Here is a 21,200-nt window from a genome sequence, read left to right as displayed (position 1 = left end):
TCTTCTTATCATTCAAAATCGAGGGTTTTATTTGAAATCGGGCGATTATTTTAGAAGATATGGCCTCTAGAAATTGATTACCCAAAAATATCGGAAATACGCAAATTTTGGCTATTTCTGGAATTTTTCGCATATTTCAAAAATTTCTCAAGATACGTTATTTTCAGTGTCTGGAATTTTAAAGAGCTCATTCTAAGCATTCTAAATCGGGATTATTATTTAAAATTGGTCGTTTAGTTAAGAAGTTATGACCACTAGAAATTGATTACCCAAAAATGTCGTATATTGGCAAATTTTGGGTATTTGTGTTATTTTTCCCTTATTTCTAAAATTTCTCAAGAAACATTATTTTTATTGTCCTGGATATTAAAGAGCTCATTCTTAGCTTTCACAATCGGGGGTTTTTATTTCAAATTGACCGATTAGTTTCGAAGTTATGGTCTCTAGAAATTGTTTACCCAAAAATATCGGATATTGACAAATATTGGGTATTTGTGTAATTTTTCCCATATATCTGAAATCTCTCAAGATACATAATTTTTGATGTCTAGAAATTTGAAGAGCAAATTCTTAGCTTTCAAAATCGGGATTATTATTTAAAATTGGTCTATTAGTTTCGAAGTTATGGTCTCTAGAAATGGATTACCTAAACATGTTAGAAAAATATAGGAAATTGGCAAATTTTGGGTATTTGTGTAATTTGTCCCATATCTCTAAAATTTTTCAGGATACGTAATTTTTAGTGTCCGGAATTTTAAAGAACTCATTTTTAGCGTTCAAAATCGGGGGTATTATTTAAAATTGACCTATTAGTTTAGAAGTTTTGGTTTATAGAAACAGATTACCCAAAATTGTGAGAAATTGCCAAATTTTGGGTATTTATGTAATTTTTCCTATATATCCAACATTTCTCAAGATACATCATTTTTTACGAATAGAATTTTAAAGAGTACACTTTCGGCTTTCCAAATCGGCATCATTATTTGAAATTGTCTAAGTAGTTTCGATGTTATGGCTTTTTGAAATTAATTACTCAAAAATATCGGAAATTTGGAAATTTTTGGGTATTTGTCTAATTTTTCCCATAACTCATAAATATGGCAAGCTACATATTTTTCAATGTCTACAATCATGAAGAGTGTACTCTTAGCTTTAAAAATCGGGATTTTTATTTCAAATTGTCGTATTAGTTTATAAGTTATCGTCTCTAGAAATCGATTACCCAAAAATATGTGAATTGGAAAAATTGCCCAATTTGTGTTATTTTGCCGATATCTCAGAAACTTGTAAAGTTAAGGCAGCGTATTCTTCCATAATATTAAAGTACATATGTTTATCTTTCAAAATCATGTTATTTCATTAAAATTAACCCATAATTTTCAAAATTATGCCTAAAAGAGTGTGGTTACCCAAAAAAATTGTGAAAATGGGCAAATTTTGTGTATTTGTGTTATTTTTCCCATAACTCATAAATATGGCAAGCTACATATTTTTCACTGTCTACAATCTTGAAGAGGACACTCTTAGCTTTAAATATCGGTATCTTTATTTAAAATTGGGCGATTAATTTCGAAGTTATGGCCTCTAAAAATTAATTACCCAAAAATATTTAAATTTGAAATTTTTTGCAGGTTGTGTTCTCTTTCCGATATCTCAGAAACTTGTAAAGTTAAGGCAGCGGATTTTTCCATATTATTAAAGTTCATATGCTTATCTTTCAATTTCAATTTACTTCATTCAAATAGGTCCATAATTTTCAAAATTATGCCTAAAAGTATGTGGTTGCCCAAAAAAGTTTTGAAAATTGGCAAATTTTGGGTATTTGTTTAATTTTTCCCATAACTCATAAATATGGCAAGCTACATATTTTACACTGTCTACAATCTTAAAGAGTGCACTCTTTGCACAAGAATCGGGGTTTTTATTAAAAATTGTCCTGTTAGTTTCGAAGTTATGGCCTCTAGAAATCGATTACCCAAAAATATTTGAATTTGAGAATTTTAGCAGGTTGTGTTATTTTTCCGATATCATAGAAACTTGCAAAGTTAAGGCAGCGGATTCTTCCCTATTATTAAAGTCCATATTTTTATCTTTCAAAATCAATTTAATTTATTCAAATAGACCCATAATTTTCAAAATTATGCCTAAAAGAATGTGCTTACCCAAAAAAACTATGAAAATTGTCCAATTTTGGGTATTTGTGTAATTTTTCCCATAATTCGGAAATTTTAAGAGGTGCATCTTCGACATTGTTGGTGCTTTTAAAGGGAACATTCTTATCTTCCAAACCCGATTTATTTCTGTGAAATTAACGGATTAGTTTAGAAGTTATGGCCTCGAGAAATTTAAATGATGTCAGATTTTAATTATTCCCATTGTCAGTTGAAAATAAAAAAAATTTCCCATTGTCTTTTGAAAATAAAAAAAGTATTTTTGGGGGATTTTTTTCAATTTTGTTTTCAAAATTAACTTTCCAAAAATTTGTCTGAATAATCTCCGCCGAAATGACGTAAATAATTGTTTGTTTTGATTGATCTTGAGGAGGTGTTAACGGATATGATGGTGATGATGATTCGCATTCCCATCATCATTTTTTTATTTCGAGTAGATAATGATGCCATTTAAAAAGTAATTTGTCTAGCAGGTATGGAGTAGGGAAACGGGGCATGAGGAGAGGAATATTTGAAATAAATATATATTTTTTTAATTAATTTCAAATAATATTCAATAACAATGACGTATTTTTGTTAGATAACAAATATAAATAATAATTAATAATTTTTGTATATAAAAAAAATAATAAATTCCTATGAAATCATAACTGTGACGTCAGATCGAATCAAAAAATTCCAATTAATATATATTTTTAATAAAATTTAAAAAAAAATGCCAAGTGTTTTTTGGGGGGATTGTCAGGGGACAAACAGCAGAACGCACACGCATGGTGATCAGACAACCGGCAAAAAAGATAATAAATAAAAAAATAAACAAATGAATGCTACTCTACCTCTACCTCTGCGAATAAAAATTTGTTTTCCTTGTTTATCAATAAACAAATAAAAAAATTTTTTAAAATACCTATATAGAGTATTAGCAAACATTTGTGGCTATATAAAAATGTCATTTAACTTTTGGCGTCACAAGCCATCAGTCGCTGTGTGGAGAGAAAGTGTTTTCTTCTTCTTCATCTTAGAATGAAAACAAAAAGGAGGTAGAGAATCGGTAAAAAAAATTCTGCAATTAAAATTTTATCTCCATCTCGAAATTTTGCGTCATATTAGAGAAAAATTTTGAAACCAAAAAAAAATAGGGCCATAAAAACATAAAACAAAAATTGTGGGGAATACTCAAACTGATGATGTTATGGAGTAAAGGGGGAGGGAGGTTTGAAGGGGGAATCTTATTTATTAAAAAATTCTAGAAATTCTAGGATTTAATAAGAAATTCTAGAAATATTTCTTGACATGAAAAACATTTCTCTCATGATAGATTTTCTATCATAAAATATTCTATCATGATATATTTTTGATACAACGCCTTCAACATATAGATTTTTTATAAAAAATTAATTTTTTTAAACGAAAAAATATTGAATTTTTCTCTAAAAATAATTTTGTATTTTTTCTACTGGAGTTTTCTTTAAGAATCAATTTATTTTATTAAAATCGACTCATTACTTTGGAAGTTATGGACCCTAGAACCTGATTACCCAAAAAAGGGAAAAAATACATTTTTCAACATTCGCAAAGTTTTTTCTCCCGATAACTCTGAAATTCGAACAAAGACAACAACAATATCTTCCACAAATATTGAGAACAAATGTTTCTCTATCCAAATCCATTTATTTCATTAAAATATACCCATTATTTACAAAGTTATGACCTCTAGAATCAGGTTACTTAAAAAAATTGAAAACTTAAAAATTCCGACATTCTTAAAGTTTTTCCGATAACTCCGAAATTCGAACAGATACAACAACAATACCTGTCACATATATTAAGAACAAGTGATACTCTTTCTAAATTCATTTATTTCATGAAAATAGACCCATTACTTTCAAAGTTATGACCTCTAGAATCAGGTTACCTAAAAACATTTAGAAACCGAAAAATTCCAACATTCCTAAAGTTTTTCCGATAAATCCGAAATTCGAAAAGATACAACAGCAATATCTTCCACAAATATTAAGGACAAGTGATACTCTTTCTAAATTCCATTATTTTATAAAATTAAGCCCATTGCTTCGGAAGTTATGACCTCTAGAATCTGATTACCAAAAAAAAATGTATAAACTGAAAAATTCCAACATTCCCAAAGTTTTTTCCGATAACTCCAAAATTCGAGCAGATACAACAACGATATCTTCCAAAAATATTAAGGACAAGTGTTACTCTTTCTAATTTTTTTTATTTCATAAAAATTGACCCATTACTTTCAAAGTTATGACCTCTATGAATAGATTTCCCAAAATAATCGGAAATTGAAAAATTTCTTAAATTGCAAATTTTTCTCCGATAATTCCGAAATTCGAACAGATACAACAACGATATCTTCCACAAATATTGAGGATCAATGTTTCTCTTTTCAAATCCATTTATTTCATGAAAATAGACCCACTACTTCCAAAGTTATGACCTCTAAGAATAGATTACTCCAAAAAATCGGAAATTGAAAATTTCCGTCAGTTTCAAAAATTTTCCGATAACTCCGAAATTCGAACAGATACAACAACAATATCTTTCACAAATATTGAGAACAAGTGTTACTCTTTCCAAATCCATTTATTTCATGAAAATAAACCCACCAGTTCAGAAGTTATGATCTCTAGAACATGATTACCCAAAAAAGGAAAATAATGAAAATTTTCAATATTCTCAATTTTTTTCCGATAACTCTGAAATTTGTTGCGATACAACACCAGCATCTTTTACATATTTGGAGGACAACCATTTCCCTTTCTTAATCCATTTATTTCATTAAAATTGATCCATTACGTTCAATGTTATGACCTCTAGAAGTAAATTACCCAAAAATATCGGTAATTGAAAAATTCCATCAGTTGCAAAATTTTTCCGATATCTCCAAAATTCAAGCAGATATAACAACGATATCTTCCACAAATATTGAGGACAAGTGCTTCCCTTTCCAAATTTATGCTTTTCATTAAAATAGACCAATTACTTTCAAAGTTATGACCTCTAGAAATAGATTACCCCAAAAAAATCGGTATTTGAAAAATTCCGTCATTTGTAAATATTTTTCCCGGATAGCTCTGAAATTTTAGCAGTTACGACAACGATATCTTTAACAAATGTTCAGGACTAATGTTTCTCTATCCAAATTTATTCATTTCATTAAAATAGACCGATAATGTTCAAAGTTATGGCCGCTAGAACTTGGTTACCCAAACATGCTGGAAGTTGGTATATTTCGATTACTTGTGTAATTTTTCCGATAACTCACAAATTTGTTACAATACAATTACGATATATTAGACACATATTAAGAATAAATGTTTCTCTTTCCAAATTCGTTTATTTCATTAAAATAGAGCCACTAGTTTCAAAGTTATGACCTCTCGAAATTGATTACTCAAAAAATTTTGGAAATTGAAAAAATTCCGTCAGCTATATATTTTTTCCGATATCACTAAAATTTAATTAGATACATAGATGATATCTTTCACAAATATTGAGGATACATTTTTTTCTTTCCAAATCCATTTATTTCGTGAAAATAGACCAATAATTTTAAAAGTTATGGCCTCTAGAAGTTGGTTACCCAAAAAAAAAGGAAATTGAAAAATTCCGCCATCGGCATTTTTTTCCGATAACTCTGGAATTTGAAGTGATATAAAAGCAATATCTTTATGACATATTGAGGAGAAATATTTATCTTTCCAAATCCGTTTAATTCATTAAAATAGACCCACTACTTTTAAAGTTATGGCCACTAGATATTGGTTACCAAAAAAAATCGGAAATTGGCAAATTTTGAGTATAAGTGTATTTTTTACCATATCTCTAGAATTTTTTTAGCTACATAATTTTCACTGTTTACAATTTTGAAGAACACATGATTATCTTTCAAAATTGGCTTATTTCTTAAAAATTGATGCATTAGTTCAAAAGTTATGTCTTCTAGAAATTGCTTACCAAAGAAATGCCAACCTTTGAAAATTTAGAGTGCATGTGTAATTTTGCCGATAACTCAGCTATTTGCAGGGGTACATCATTATTATTATACATTATTTTAAAGGATATATTTTTCTCTTTCTATATCCATTTACTTAATTTAAAACGGTCTATTAGTTCTAATCTTATGGCCTCTAGAAATTGATTGCCCAAAAAAACTGGAGAACATTGAAAATTTTAAGTATTGGTGCAATTTTTCCTATAACTCAGAAATTTGTGAAGATACACCCTCGTAACTTTTTGTGATATGAAAGAATGCATATTCCAAATTCGGAATCAATTTATTTCATAACATTTGTTGCATTATTTAAAAAGTTATGGCCTCTAGAAATTGATTACCCAAGAAATGATTACCTTTAACTATTTAAGGTACATGAATAATTTTTCCGATATCTCAGCTATTTGTCAGGGTACATCATTATTATTATACACTATTTTAAAGAGGATACTCCACTCTTTTCAAATCCATTTATATTTTTGGGATTGGTGTATTAATTCCAAACTTATGGCCTCTAGAAAATGATTACCCAAAAAACTGGAGAACATTAAAAATTTTAAGTACAGATGTAATTTTTCCTATAACTCAGAAATTAGTGAAGGTACGCCCTCGTAAATGTTTATGATATGAAAGAATACATAAATTCTACAACAGTTTATTTCATAAACTTTGGTCCATTAGTTAAAATTTTATGACCCTTAGAATTAGATTACCGAAAAAATGGTTGGTATATAAACGTTGAGGTGTGTGGGTATTTTTGGCGATATCTCGAAAATGTGAAAAGTTACAGCACGGTAATCTTTAACATTTTGAAAGATTACCTATTCTATTTTCCAAATATTTTTAGTTCATCTAAAAAGGCCTATTACGACAAAAGTTGTGCCCCATAGAACTTGACTACACAAAAAATGAGGGAAGGTAAAAATATAAGGTGTATGTTTAATAGGTCCGATAACTCGGAAATTTGAGCTGCCACGTTAAGATAACCTTTGACAATTTTAGAGAGCACATTTCTCACTCTCCAAAAAATATATTTTCCAGTAGTATGTTCTAGAAAAAATTGGCATTATGGCGACCACCTTCATCTGACTTTTGGGGGAAAGTCTTATAATTTTGTTTTTCTATTTACTCAAGAAACTAGGACAATATCCTTGGCCATGTTTACACGACGAAGAACAATTTCACCTTGAAAATAAAAAAAAAAACTCAAAGGCAAACTTTTTTATATATAAATAAAAAAACTTGGTTAACAATATTTGTCTAGAATTTCGGTAAACATATTAAAAATGCATAGCTGCCAGCAGAACCTCAAGAATTCTAGAACAAAGGATAATGGAATATTTTCCTTTGGAAATTTTTTATTCAAGGGAAGAAAAGGAAAAAAATTGAAATTTTTTTACAATGTTTTTGTTTTGCTCCCAGTCATTGACCAGGCCCTCTAATATGTGCCTCCAGTAACGTAGACACTCATTTTTTTCTTCTCGTTTCCAATTTATCTTTTTCAAAGAAAAAAAAACAACAAAAATAAATTTTACAGCATTTGTAAATTATACTGCCCTGCCTTTTTGTTTATTTGAGTTTGGAGACCTTCAGAGAAAATAAGACAAAAAAAAAAACAACAATTTTGATATACAGCATTCATGTGATTGGGGGGAAACCGAAATTACCAACTGTGAAAAAATGGTAGCAGGTGTTGTCTAAAAACAAAATCCCATCATAAATTTTTATTAAATATCACATGTGAACGTTTTTTTAGTTTTTCTCATAGAACAAAATAGAACTAATGACAAATTTTAGCAGGGGAAAAAATACACACGGAAAATCATAACACCCACGAGAAGGGGGAAAAGTTTGTCACGTGTGATATTTTTCCCAGGGAAATAAACAAAGTATTCAAAATTTCTTTGGGTAAGCAATTTCTGGAGGCCATAACTTTTAAAGTAATAAATCGATTTGAATGAAATAAAATTATTCTGATAGAGTAATATGTCCGTTCAAAAATTGTAAAAGGTTATCCTAATATAGCTGCACAAATATTCGAGATATCGGCAATAATACACTTATGCTTTCAATTTTCACCTTCAATCATTTTTTGTGCACTCAAGTTCCGTAGGTCATAACTTTTGTCGCAATTGGTATTTATTGTTGAAATAAAAAGATTTTGAAAGTAGAATATAAGCTCTTTAAACTTGTTTAAGATTTTCATGATATAGCTTTTCAAATTTCCGAGATATCGGAAAAAATTACTAATGTCGTCAATTTTTAGTATTCAGGATTTTTTTGGGTAACCCTTTCCCAGAGGCCATAACTTTGAAAATAGTGGGTCTATTTTAATGAAATAAATTGTTTATGAAAGAGAAACATTTGTTCTCGATATTTGTAAAATATCTTACTGCTGTGTCTTAACGAATTTTCAAGATATCGGAAGAAACTTTACGAATGTCGATTTTTTTTTAGTTTTCAATATTTTTGTGTAATCAATTTCTAGAGGTCAAAACTTTGGACGTAATAGATCGATGTTTATGAAGTAAATGGATTTTGAAAGATTGAATTGTGTTCTAAAAACTCCTATACTTTGGTTCCTATGTACCTCACAAAATTTCCGAGTTATGGAGAAAATTACACCACTACTCAAAAATTTGCAAATTTCTGACTTTTTTGTGTAATCGATTTCTAGGGGCCGTAATTTTGAATGTAATGGGTTTATTGTAATGAAATAAACTGAGGTGGATAGGGAAGCACCCCACCTCAAGATTTCTGGAATATATTATTGTTATATCTCGCAAAATTTCAAAGATATCTGAAAATGTTTACGAAAGTCGAAAATTTTCAGTTCCCAATATTTTTGGGTAATCAATTTCTAGAGGCCATAACTTTGGATATAATTTGAATTTTGAAAGATTAGATTGTGTTCTTTAAACTTCTATACATTTGTTCCTAGGTACCTAACAAAATTTCCGAGTTATGGGGAAAATTACACCAACACTCAAAATTTGCCAAATTTCTTACTTTTTTGGGTAATCGATTTCTAGGGGCCATAACTTTGGATGTAATAGGTCCTTTTTAATGAAGTAAATGAATTTTGAAAGCTAAGAATGTATTCTTTAAAATTGTGGAAAACTGTGAAACTTAAATGGGCAAAAATTTGCCAATTTCTTACTTTTTTCGGTAATCGATTTCTAGAGGTCATAACTTTGAATGTAGTGGGTCTATTTTATTGAAATAAGTGGATTTTGAAAGCTAAGAATGTATTTTTTAAAAGTGTAAACGGTGTTACCTATGTAGCTCTTGAAATATCTGAGTTATGGGGAAAATTACAAAACTACTCAAAATTGACCAATTTTTGACGTTTTTGGGCAATCAGGTTCTGGAGGCCATAACTTTGGATGTAGTAGGACTTTTGTAATGAATTTAATGGATTTTGAAAGCTAAGAATATATTCTTCAAAATTGTAGACGGCGATGTCACTGTAGCTGATGAAATTTCCGAGTTATGGGAAAAAATACACAACTACTAAAAAATTGACCAATTTCTGACGTTTTTGGGTAATCCGCTTCTGGGGGCCATAACATCTGACATAATAGGTATATTTTAATAAAATAAAAGGATTTTGAAAGAGAAGCATTTAATCTCAATATCTGTTATTGACAATGTTGCTGTGTCAGATCAAACTACAGAGTTATCGTCAAAAATTTTGCATATATAGAAAAATCTCAATTTTTTTTAAGACAATTTTTTTTTCATTCCATAAAAAATCTATTAAAACAAATTTAAATCCTGTTACTATTTTTTTTTATTTTCAAACCCATGGTCCTATTTTCCATTTGTTTAAATTGAAAACCATTTGAAATTTGTTGTTGTTGTCCCTCAGGGAAAACATGTTGTTGGAGTTTACCAGAACCAGCTACCGTATTTAAATATTCATTTTGAAATAACCATTTCCAAACCCCGTACCTCACCTCCTATTTGGTTTTTTCTTTGAAAAAATTACTTATCAATTTTCTTCGCTGCTATTTTATTGTTGTTGTTGTATTTTATTTCCTCTCTACAAGCATTGAGCGAACAGGCAACAGCAGCTCACAAAGGTTAAAACAATTACCTACGCCATTAGAAAACGTAGACCAGCTATTTGAATTACATGGCAGTTTTTTTTTGCCAGTTTGTGATTATCAGTTTGAAAATAAACAAATTGCAAAACTGTTCGATTTTTCGTGAAATTTTCACTTTGAATTAGACGGCTATTATTTTGAATTTTTTCTAAAACGAATAAAAACTTGTCATGTCAATTTTTGAATATTTCGATGTGAGATTTTAGTCGTTTAGGTTGTGGAATGATGATGACGATGTTGTGAATTGTCGGGTAATTAAACAGCAATTTTGTTTGGGGTTCCATTAAAAAGTAATTAAAATTCTACAAAAATAACAACTCGATTTGAAAACAGTTAGTTAACTGGTCACATCAAGAACCTGCACGCAACTTTGTTGTATTTATAAGAAAATTTAATTTTTGTCCAAATTTTCTAATTTTTTTCCTCTTGTTTTTGTTTTCAGATCTCTCAAACATAGTTCCACCTCATTGGCCCCCCTACAATCGGTGCCATCATCCGCCAGCCTGCGCAGCATCAGCCCTTCACGCCGTAGTGCCAGTAGCAACAGCAGCAGCACGGCCAAACATGAGCAATCACCGGCGGCGCCGCCGGCCGGTACTGTGGCGGCTAGCAGCAGCAGCTCTGCAGCGGCGCAAAATATTACACCACCGGAAAAGGAGAAGAAACGCAAAGAGGTATCCAGTTCAAGGGTAAAAAAGTTCCAAAGGCATTTCTCGCAGGTGTCGCAAGATGAGAAATTGATTAACTGTAAGTTTTTCAAAAAATTCAAATTTTTTCAAAAGCTTTCAATTTAAAAAAAATTTTTTTTAATTTCAAAATTTTTATAAAAAAATATTTTTCCTGTTAGAAATTTTTTTTTCATCAAAATCCACCAACTATTTCAGAAGTTATGAACTCTGAAACAGTATTGGGCAAAAAATCCTACACTGGAAAATGTTCACCATTTTGATATTTTATTAAATATCTTGGAAATTTTAGGAGCTATGTGAACACACCTTATTAAGGATGTGTAGCGCACACATTCTACTGTCGAAAAGAACTTCAGAAGTTATGGGCTCCGGAACATGATTGCACAAAAAATTTCCACAACACAAAATTTTCAGCATTCTTGCAATTTTTCGCATAGCTTGGAGATTTTGGGAGATATGTGAACACACATAATGAAAGATATGTAGCACAAACATTCTTCTATCAAAATAATTTTATTTCATCCAAATCCAACAACAACTTCAAATGTTATGGGCTTCGGAACATGATTGCGCAAAAAATTACCATAATAGGAAAATTTCAGCACTCTGGTATTTTTTCTCATAACATGAAGATTTTGGGGAATATTTGGACACACCTAATGAAACTTATCTAGCAGACAAATTCATCTAGCAAAATAATTTTATTTCATCAAAATCCATTAACTATTTCAGAAGTTATGGCCTCTGGAACCGGGTTGCTCAAAAAATTGGAAAAACCGTAATTTTTTAGTGTTTTTGTATCTTTTTTCTAATATCTAGGAAAGTTTAGGAGATATGTGAACCCACCTAATGAAAATTGTGTAACACAAATATTCTTCTATCAGAATTATTTCATTTCATCCAAATCCACCAACAACTTTAAATGTTATGGGCTCCGGAACATGATTGCTCAAAAAATTACCAAAATAGGAAATTTTCAGCATTGTGGTTATTTTTCCCATAGCTTGAAGGTTTTGGGAGATATGTGAACACACCTAATGAAAGTTGTGTAACACAAATATTCTTCTATCAGAATAATTTTATTTCATCTAAATCCACCAACAACTTTAAATATTATGGGCTCCGGAACAAGATCACGCAAAAAATTACCAAAATAGGAAATTTTCAACATTGTGGTTATTTTTCCCATAACTTGAAGATTTTGGGAGATATGTGAACACACCTAATGGAAGTTGTGTAGCACACATATTATTCTATCAGAATAATATTATTTCATCCAAATCCACCAACAACATCAAATGTTATGGGCTCCAGAACGTGATCGCTCAAAAATTCCCAAAATAGGAAATGTTCAGCATTGTGTTTATTTTTCTCATAACTTGAAGATTTTGGGAGATATGTGAACACACCTAATGAAAGTTATCTAGCAGACATATTCATCTAGCAAAATAATTTTATTTCATCAAAATCCATGAACTATTTCAGAAGTTACGGCCTCTGGAACCGGGTTGCTCAAAAAATTTCAAAAACCGCAAATTTTTAGTATTTCTGTTTTTTGTATTTCAATATCTAGGAAAGTTTAGGAGATATGTGAACCCACCTAATGAAAATTGTGTAACACAAATATTCTTATATCAGAATTATTTCATTTCATCCAAATCCACCAACAACATCAAATGTTATGGGCTCCGAAACATGATCACGCAAAAATTTCCAAAATAGAAAATGTTCAGCATTGTGGTTATTTTTCCCATAGTTTGGAGATTTTGGGTGACATGTGAACACACCTAATGGAAGTTATGTAGCACACATATTCTTCTATCAGAATAATTTTATTTCATCAGAATCTACCAACAACTTTAAATGTTATGGGCTCCGGAACATGATCTCTCAAAAAAAACTACCAAAATAGGAAATTTTGTGTACTCTGGTATTTTCGCTCATAGCTTGGAGATTTTGGGAGATATGTGAACACACCTAATGAAAATTATATAGCACACATACTCTTCTATCAAAAAAAAATTATTTTATCGAAATCTAGGAATAACTTTAGGAGTTATGAGCTCCGGAACATGATTACGCAAAAAATTACTAAAATTGGAAATTTTGTGTACTCTGGTATTTTTTCTCATAACTTGGAGATTTTGGGAGATGTGTGAACACACCTAATGGAAGTTATGTAGCACACATATTCTTCTATCCAAAATTATTTTATTTCATTACAATTTACGATAATCTCTAGGAGTTATGGCCTCCAGAACATGATTACGCAAAAAATTCCAAAATAGGACATTTTCGGCATTCTGGTATTTTTCTTAAACATTTTAGAAGATATGTGAACACACCTAATGAATGTTATGCTGCACACACATTCTGCTATCAAAATAATCTAATTTCATCAAAATCCAATTACTTGTTCAGAAGTTATGGTCTCTAGAACATGATTACGCAAAAAATTACTAAAATAGGAAATTTTCTTAGCACTCTGGTATTTTTCTCATAGCTTGGAAATTTTGGGAGATATGTGAACACACCTAATGAATTTTATATAGCCCACACATTCTTCTTTCCAAATTAATTTTATTTCATCAAAATCTGCGAACAACTATAGGAGTTAGGGCCTCTAGAACAGGGTTGCCCAGAAAATTTTCAAAATGCAAAAATTTCGGCATTTTGGTATTTTTCAAATATCTTAAAAATTTTTGAAGATATGTGAACACACCTAATGAAAATTATGTAGCACACATATTCTTCTATCAGAATAATTTTATTTCACTGACATCTACGGGCAACTTCAGAAGTTATGGCCTCCGGAACATGATAGCGCAAAAAAAATTCCAAATCCGAAAATTTCCGCATTTTTGTATTTTTGGAATATTTTGTAAATTTTAGGTGATATGTGAACACCCCTAATGAAAATTATGTAGCGCACACATTCTTCTATACAAAATAATTTTATTTTACCAAAATCGACTAGCATCTTCCGAAGTTATGGCCTCCGGAACGTGATTACGCAAAAATGTCTAAAATAGGAAATTTTCAGAATTCAGGTATTTTTTCAATATCTTGAAAATTTTAGGAGATATGTGAACACACCTAATGAATATTATGTGGCACACACAATCTTCTATCCATATAATTTTATTTCATCAAAATCTACCAACAAATTTAGGAGTTAGGGCTTCCGTAATAGGGTGGCCCAAAAAATTTACAAAAGCTTTAAAATTTTTTGAAATTATTTTTTTTTTTCAAACTTTTTTATAAAAAAAATTATTTTTTCTACTTCCATTTTTAGATTTTTCCTGTGCTTTAGTCAGTGATATTTTGCTGCAAGGACATCTTTATATAACAGATCAACATTTTGCATTTTATTCAAATGTTTTTGGTTATGTTACTAAGGTGAGCTTTTTTTCTGAATTTTAAAAACTTTTTTCATTTTAAATTAAATTAAAATTATTTTTATAACATAACCTCCCTTCTCTTCCACCCCCTTCCAGGTTGTTATACCCACATCCTCGGTTACGAAAATCTCCAAAGAGAAAACGGCAAAAATCATACCCAACGCCGTCGGTGTGGCCACCGCCGATGAACGTCACGTTTTCGGCAGCTTCATTAGCCGCGAAGCCGCATTCCGCTTGATGTGCAGCGTTTGCCCACCGCTGGGCGGCACCGTTGAAATCCTACCCAAAGATCCTGCAAGCATTGAAATTTCCGAAGAATACTCAGTCGAGGATGATAGCAGCTGTTCGATCAGCGGCAATGAAAGTCCCGCTCAGGCAACCGATAATGCCAATTCCACACATGAAACCAACGCGAATGAACCTAGTCAAATGATATTACGACGCACAGTGGGTGCATCGACGCTTAGCATTGCCGATTGTCCACCGGGTGGTGACAAACAACGGCACTCTGACATTCCGTTAAATGCCAAAAATTCCGCAACTTCCTTACACCAAAACCTCCGTTCCTCGGCTCCGGCTGGTTCACAGGCCTATGCCAATGGTGGTTCGGGTGGTATTGGTCATGTCATTGCCTCCTCCATAAGTGGGCCGGCCACAGCAATTGGATGTGCCGGCCTAGACAGTAGTAATCTCACATTTATTGCTGGCAATACCTCAACGACGACGTCGGCCACCAGTACACCAACGCCGTCAACATCATCGCCCACCACCGTTATGGCAATGCCGCATACCAAGGCCTATCAGGTCGTAAATAAGTTTCGACAATTGGGCCAGAAGCTCATGGTCAATGTGAAATTTCCCACTGAGGTCCATGTGGTCTATTTGGGTGCCATGCTCACCGTTTTATTGGCTGTATTTACGATATTCCTATTGTATCGGATATTAGATATTGAAGCGAAAACGAATGTTTATCGATCTCCTATAGAATTTAATTGGGTAGGTTCTCAAGACCTTAATGCCTTTTAGAAAATTTTAAATATTTTATTTAATTTCTTATTTACAGCGTTCCGGCAACGATGATGACATATTTGCCGAAGCTTTACGTTTCCAAAAACAATTGCAAGTTAAAAGCACTGAAGAAGCTCAGAATATACTTAAAACGAATTTAGAACAAATCGCTAAGGTAGGTACAAAGACAAAATAGTTCTCTATCAAAATAATTTTATTTCACCAAAATCCTCGAACTACCTTAGAAGTTATGGCCTCTAGAACATGGTATCCCAAAAAAAATCCCAAAACGAAAAATTTTCCGCAGCTTAATATTTTTCCGATATCTTGATAATTTGAGGAGCTATGTGAACACACCTAATGAATGTTATGTAGCACACACATTTTTCTAACAAAATAATTTCGTTTCACAAAAATCTGCGAACTACATCCGAAGTTATGTACCCTAGAAAATGATTGCGCAAAAAATTTCCAAAACAAGAAATTTCCCGCATTTTTGTATTTTTCAAATATCTTGAAAATGTTTGGAGATATGTGAACACACCTAATGAAATTTGTGTAGATAACAAATTCTTCTATCACTATAATTTTACTTGACAAGAGTTATGGCCCCTAGAACATGATTAGGCAAAAAATTCCCAAAATCGGAAAATTTTCGCAATTTGGTATTTTCTTAATAACTTAGAAATTTTAGGAGATATGTGAACACACCTAATAAAAATTTTGCAGAACACACATTCGTCTATCAACATAATTTTATTTCCTCAAAATCTATGAACAACTTCAGAAGTTATGGCCTCTGGAACATGATTACACAATAATTTCATATATTCCGAAAATTTCCGCATTTTTGCGGAAACATTTTCAAATATTTTGAAAATGTTTGGAGATATGTGAACACACCTAATGAAAATTATGATGAATACATGTTTTTCTTTCAAAATAATTTTATTTCACCCAAATCTACGAACTAATTCCGAAGTTATGGCCCCCAAAATATGATTGCGCAAAAATTTTTAAAATCAGGAAATTTCCAGGTTTTAAGATTTTTGTTCAAAATTTTGAAAATTTTGGGAGCTATGTGAACACTCCTAATGAATGTTATGTAGAACAGATATTCTTCTGTCAAATTTGATTTATTTTACCAAGATCTATAAACAAATTCAGAAGTTATGGCCTCCAGAACATGATTACACAAAAATTTCCTAAAAACCGAAATTTTCCGCATTTTTGTATTTTGTTCAATATCTTGAAAAATTTTGGAGATATGTGAACGCGCCTCATAAAAATTATGTAGCACACACCTTCTTCTATCACTATAATTTTATTTCATCAAAATCTACAAACTACCACAGATGTTATGACCTCTGGAACATGATTACACAAAAATTTCCTAAAAACCGAAGTTTTCCGCATTTTTGTATTTTGTTCAATATCTTGAAAATTTTTGGAGATATGTGAACACGCCTAATAAAAATTATTTAGCACACACCTTCTTCTATCATTATAATTTTATTTCATCAAAATCTACAAACTACCACAGATGTTATGACCTCTGGAACATGATTACGCAAAAATTTGCCAAAATCCGAAATTTTCCGCATTTTGATATTTTTCAAATATCTTGGAAATTTTAGGTGACATGTGAACACACCTAATGAATGCTGTGTAGAACACCTATTCCTCTATGATAATAATTTTATTTCATCAAAATATATTAACAACTTCAGAAGTTATGGCCTCCAGAACATGGTAACGCAAAAATGCCCATAATCGGAAATTTTCCGAATTTTGGCATTTTGTACAATATCTTGAAATTTTTAGGAGATATGTGAACACACCTAATGAATGTTATGTGGCAAACTTATTCTTCTAACAACAAAATTTTGTTGTACTTAAATATACGAACTAGATCAGAAGTTATGGCCTCCGGAACATGATTGCACAAAAAATATTGACAGTCGGAAAAATTCCCATCTTGTATATTTTTGAAGATATCTCGGGTATTTTGAGAGATACATCCGGTCAACAAATAACCCATATGTAGATGGCGTGCTCCTTTATAAAAGTAGATTTGTTTTACCAAGATCCACAAAGTACTTTAGAAATTATACACAACGTATTATACATACTCCCGAAAATTGCTAAGTTCCGTTTTTTTTGCGTATGCAACTTCTAGAGGTCATAACTTTGAAAATAATGGGTAGATTTAAATGAAATAAACGGATTTTGAAAGAAGGACATCTGTCCTCAATATTTGCAAAAGATGTCGTTGCTGTATCTGATGAAATTCATGAGTTATGTGGAAAAGTATCCGACTACTCAAAATAAGTCAATTTCTGACATTTTTGGGTAATCAACTTCTTGAGGTCATAACTTTAAAAGTAATGGATGTATTTTAATGAAATTGGCGGATTTTTAACGAATGGCATGTGTCCTCAATATTTGTTCAAGATGTCGCTTGTGTTTCGGAACAAATTTTTGAGATATCGGAAAAATTTTGCAAATGACCAAATTTTTCAATTTTACGAATTTTTTGGGTTATCTATTTCCAGAGGCTATAACATTGAATGTAGCAGGTCAATTGGGGTGAAATAAAATGTTTTAGAAAGAGGAAGATCACTTTTCCAAATTTTTGAGCAGATAAAAAGATGTTGCCTCCAAAATTTCTGAAATATACGAAAAATTAGGCGATTACTCAAAGTATGCCAACATCCACTGCTTTTGGGTAATCGATTTCTAGAAACCATATCTCTGAAAGTATTGAAGATATTTTCATGAAAAAAATTATTTGGATAGATAAGAATATGCTTTTTAAAATTATGGGCCGATATAAGTAGGTAGCTTAAAATATTTCCGAGATATGCGAAAAATAAGTCAACTTCTTCAAATTTGTCAACTTCCGCAATTTTTTGGTAATCGGTATCTAGAGGGCATAACATTGGATGTAGTGGATCAAATTTCATGAAGTAACCAAATTTGGAAAGAGAAATGTTTGTCCTCAATATGTGCTACAGGTGTCGCTGTTGTATCGCAACAAATTTTTGAGTTATGGGCAAAACTTTACGAAAATTTTAGTTTTTTGTTTGGCAATATTTTGTTTTTAAGTAATCCATTTCAAGGAGTCATAACTTGTGATGTAATGGGTTGATTTTCATGAAATAAACGGTTTTGAAAAAAGAAAAAGTTGTTCTCAATATTTGCAATAGATGTCGTTGTTGTATGGCAACAATTTTTAGAGTTATGGGAAAAATTTGTCAATTACTGAAATTTGGTTAATTTCGACAATTTTTTAGTAATCGGTATCTAGCAGCCATAACTTTGAAAGTAGTGGGTTAATTATCATGAAATAAACGGATTTGAAAAGAGAAGTGTTTGTCCTCAATATGTGCTATAGATGTCGTTGTTGTATCGTAACAATTTTTTGAGTTATCAGCAAAACTTTACGGAAATTTTAGATTTTTGGTTGTCAACATTTTGTTTTTTAGTAATCGATTTCGAGGGGTCATAACTTGGGATGTAATGGGTGGATTTTCAGGAAATAAACGGTTTTGGAAAGAGAAAAGATTGTTCTCAATATTTCCAATAGATGTCGTTGTTGTAGGGCAACGATTTTTTGAGTTATGGGCAAAATAATAGGGTGCTGATTTTTAATTTAATTTTTTGGGCCAATGTTTATAACTTTGATTTTTAATTCTATAAATAGTTTTTTCTTTGTGTTTATTTTGGTTTTAGCTTATATCTGTCATCACAGTGTCAGTTTCTGACATTTCTGTAAACCTTTTGCGATTATTTTGTCTAAAGCCTTTTGAGATTTATATTCAAGCTTATTGATAACTATATATATTTTTCTTTATAATGTGTTTTATTTTTTATTATTGTTGTGGCAATAACAACAATAAATATATCATTTTTATTATTTATTTATATATTTCATATCTTGACATGTTTGTCGAGCTTGTGTTCGGGTGATAATGGAGGCAATCATAAAAAAATCGTCTATCGATAATTGTTATCAATATGGAGGTATTTTTTTTAATTATTTTTTGTATCTGTGTTACCTTAGGTCATCGTAGGTCTTTTTTAGGGAGGTGTGTAGATTTTTGAGCCATGAAATAAAAAAAAATCGGTAAGCATTTTTGGAAATTTTCTCCCGAATTTTTTCCCCAAATTTCCTTTGGAATTTTTCCCCGATAAACAAAATCCCAAATTGTCTGCCGGATTATTATTCATTTAAATGTGATTGATCAGGCAATTGTAGTCATTATAATTTTTTTTATATCACATGTATTTTTATTGAGGATCGAGATAAGAATTATCGACCACCTGCAAATCATATGATTTGTGGGTCAAATGATAAAATTTTGCGAGAAAAAAAATTCGAATGAATCATTTTTTTTTGGAATTCGGCAAAATTTTTGACTCGTGTCCCATAGGGTTTCCCAACAACTATGAATCATGATTTCTCACATTTATTTCCGAATGATTGATCGTTTTCCTGATAATAATTTTTATGTTTTTTCTTCTTCTTCATTCCAGGTACGCCGCAGTTTAGAAACCTTATCGATGTTAATCCATGACCGTAGCTCATCGTTTGGTTCCACAAATACCGATGATAGTGACTGAATTTATTAATTAATAATATATCATTATTTTATATATTTTGTAATTTATAATTGCATATAGAATTATTATTATTGTAATTAAAAATAATATAATTATTATAATTTTAAAAAAATATTATTTTTTATTTTGTTAATTTTTTTTTTTTGCGAAAAAAATTCAAAAAAACATTTTCCTAGTAAATTATTTTAGCTTAGCCAAGATGAAAACACTTTAGAGTTATATAAGAAAAATTATATGCTTAAGAAAATTGTAATTGTATTTATTAATATTATTATTGTAATAATAAGCTAAATTTTATAAAATTTTATTATTTTTTATAAATATTATTATTATTAAAAAAAATATTCCATTACTTAAAAAAATATAAAGAAAAGAAAAATTTAAAAAGAATTATTTTGTGGGTTATTATTGAAATTACGAGGAAGAAAAAAAACAACAACACTACTGGCCACCCATGGAAAAATAAAAGAAAAAAATTGGTTTGAAATTTTTTTAAAAAAAAATATTTTTTTAATTTTTTTAATTTTTTTTTTAATAAAAAATTTTTTTGTTAAAATTTTTTTTGGTCATACAAGGAAAAATAAAAAAAAATTGGTTTGAAAATTTTTATAAAAAAATATTTTTTTTGAAAATATTTATTAATGAAATTGAGAAAAACAAGAACACTATTGGTCACCCATAGAAAATATTTATTAATGAAATGGGGAAAAACAACAAAACTATTGGTCACCCATTGAAAAATAAAAAATGGTTTGAAAATTTTTATAAAAAAAATATTTTTTTTAATTTTATATAATTTTTGAAAATTTTTTTAATAAATTTTTTTTTTTGTTAAAATTTTTTTGGTCACCCATAGAAAAATAAAAAAAATCATTTTGAACATTTTTATTAAAAAAAAATATTTTTTTAATTTTTTATTTATTTCTTTTTATAACAATTTTTTTTAATAAAAATTTTTTTGTTAATATTTTTTATGTCCACCCATTGAAAAATAAAAAAAAATTGGTTTGAAAATTTTTATAAAAAAAATTTATATTTTTTAAATTTTTTATAATTTTTTTATTTTTTTTTAAATAAAAAAAATTTTATTAATTTTTTTGGTCACCCATAGAAAAATTAAAAAAAAAATGGTTTGCAAATTTTTATAAAAAAAATATTTTTTTTTTTAAATTTTT

At 30.1% G+C, this 21,200-nt stretch overlaps 1 protein-coding gene across 1 annotated transcript in view; it reads left to right on the top strand.

Annotated features, from left to right (window-relative positions):
* LOC133330596 (uncharacterized) overlaps nucleotides 1–20,049 on the top strand; it is a gene marked incomplete at its 5' end in the record, with an annotated part of 42,116 nt that extends 22,067 nt beyond the window's left edge. The window contains 5 exons of the mRNA XM_061539035.1: nucleotides 10,744–11,048; nucleotides 14,286–14,389; nucleotides 14,488–15,387; nucleotides 15,455–15,574; nucleotides 19,939–20,049. Coding sequence (XP_061395019.1) covers nucleotides 10,744–11,048; nucleotides 14,286–14,389; nucleotides 14,488–15,387; nucleotides 15,455–15,574; nucleotides 19,939–20,025 — 1,516 coding nt within the window. The remainder of the gene's footprint in view (nucleotides 1–10,743; nucleotides 11,049–14,285; nucleotides 14,390–14,487; nucleotides 15,388–15,454; nucleotides 15,575–19,938) is intronic.
* Nucleotides 20,050–21,200: the final 1,151 nt, after the last annotated feature.

Source organism: Musca vetustissima, unplaced genomic scaffold (genome assembly GCF_032173495.1).
Source record: "Musca vetustissima isolate MV318-11 ecotype Yass unplaced genomic scaffold, APGP_CSIRO_Mvet_v1 utg12995, whole genome shotgun sequence".
Taxonomy (NCBI): Eukaryota; Metazoa; Arthropoda; class Insecta; order Diptera; family Muscidae; genus Musca; species Musca vetustissima.
The sequence above is the reverse complement of the archived record's forward strand: the minus strand, read 5'-3'. Positions and strand labels throughout refer to the sequence as shown.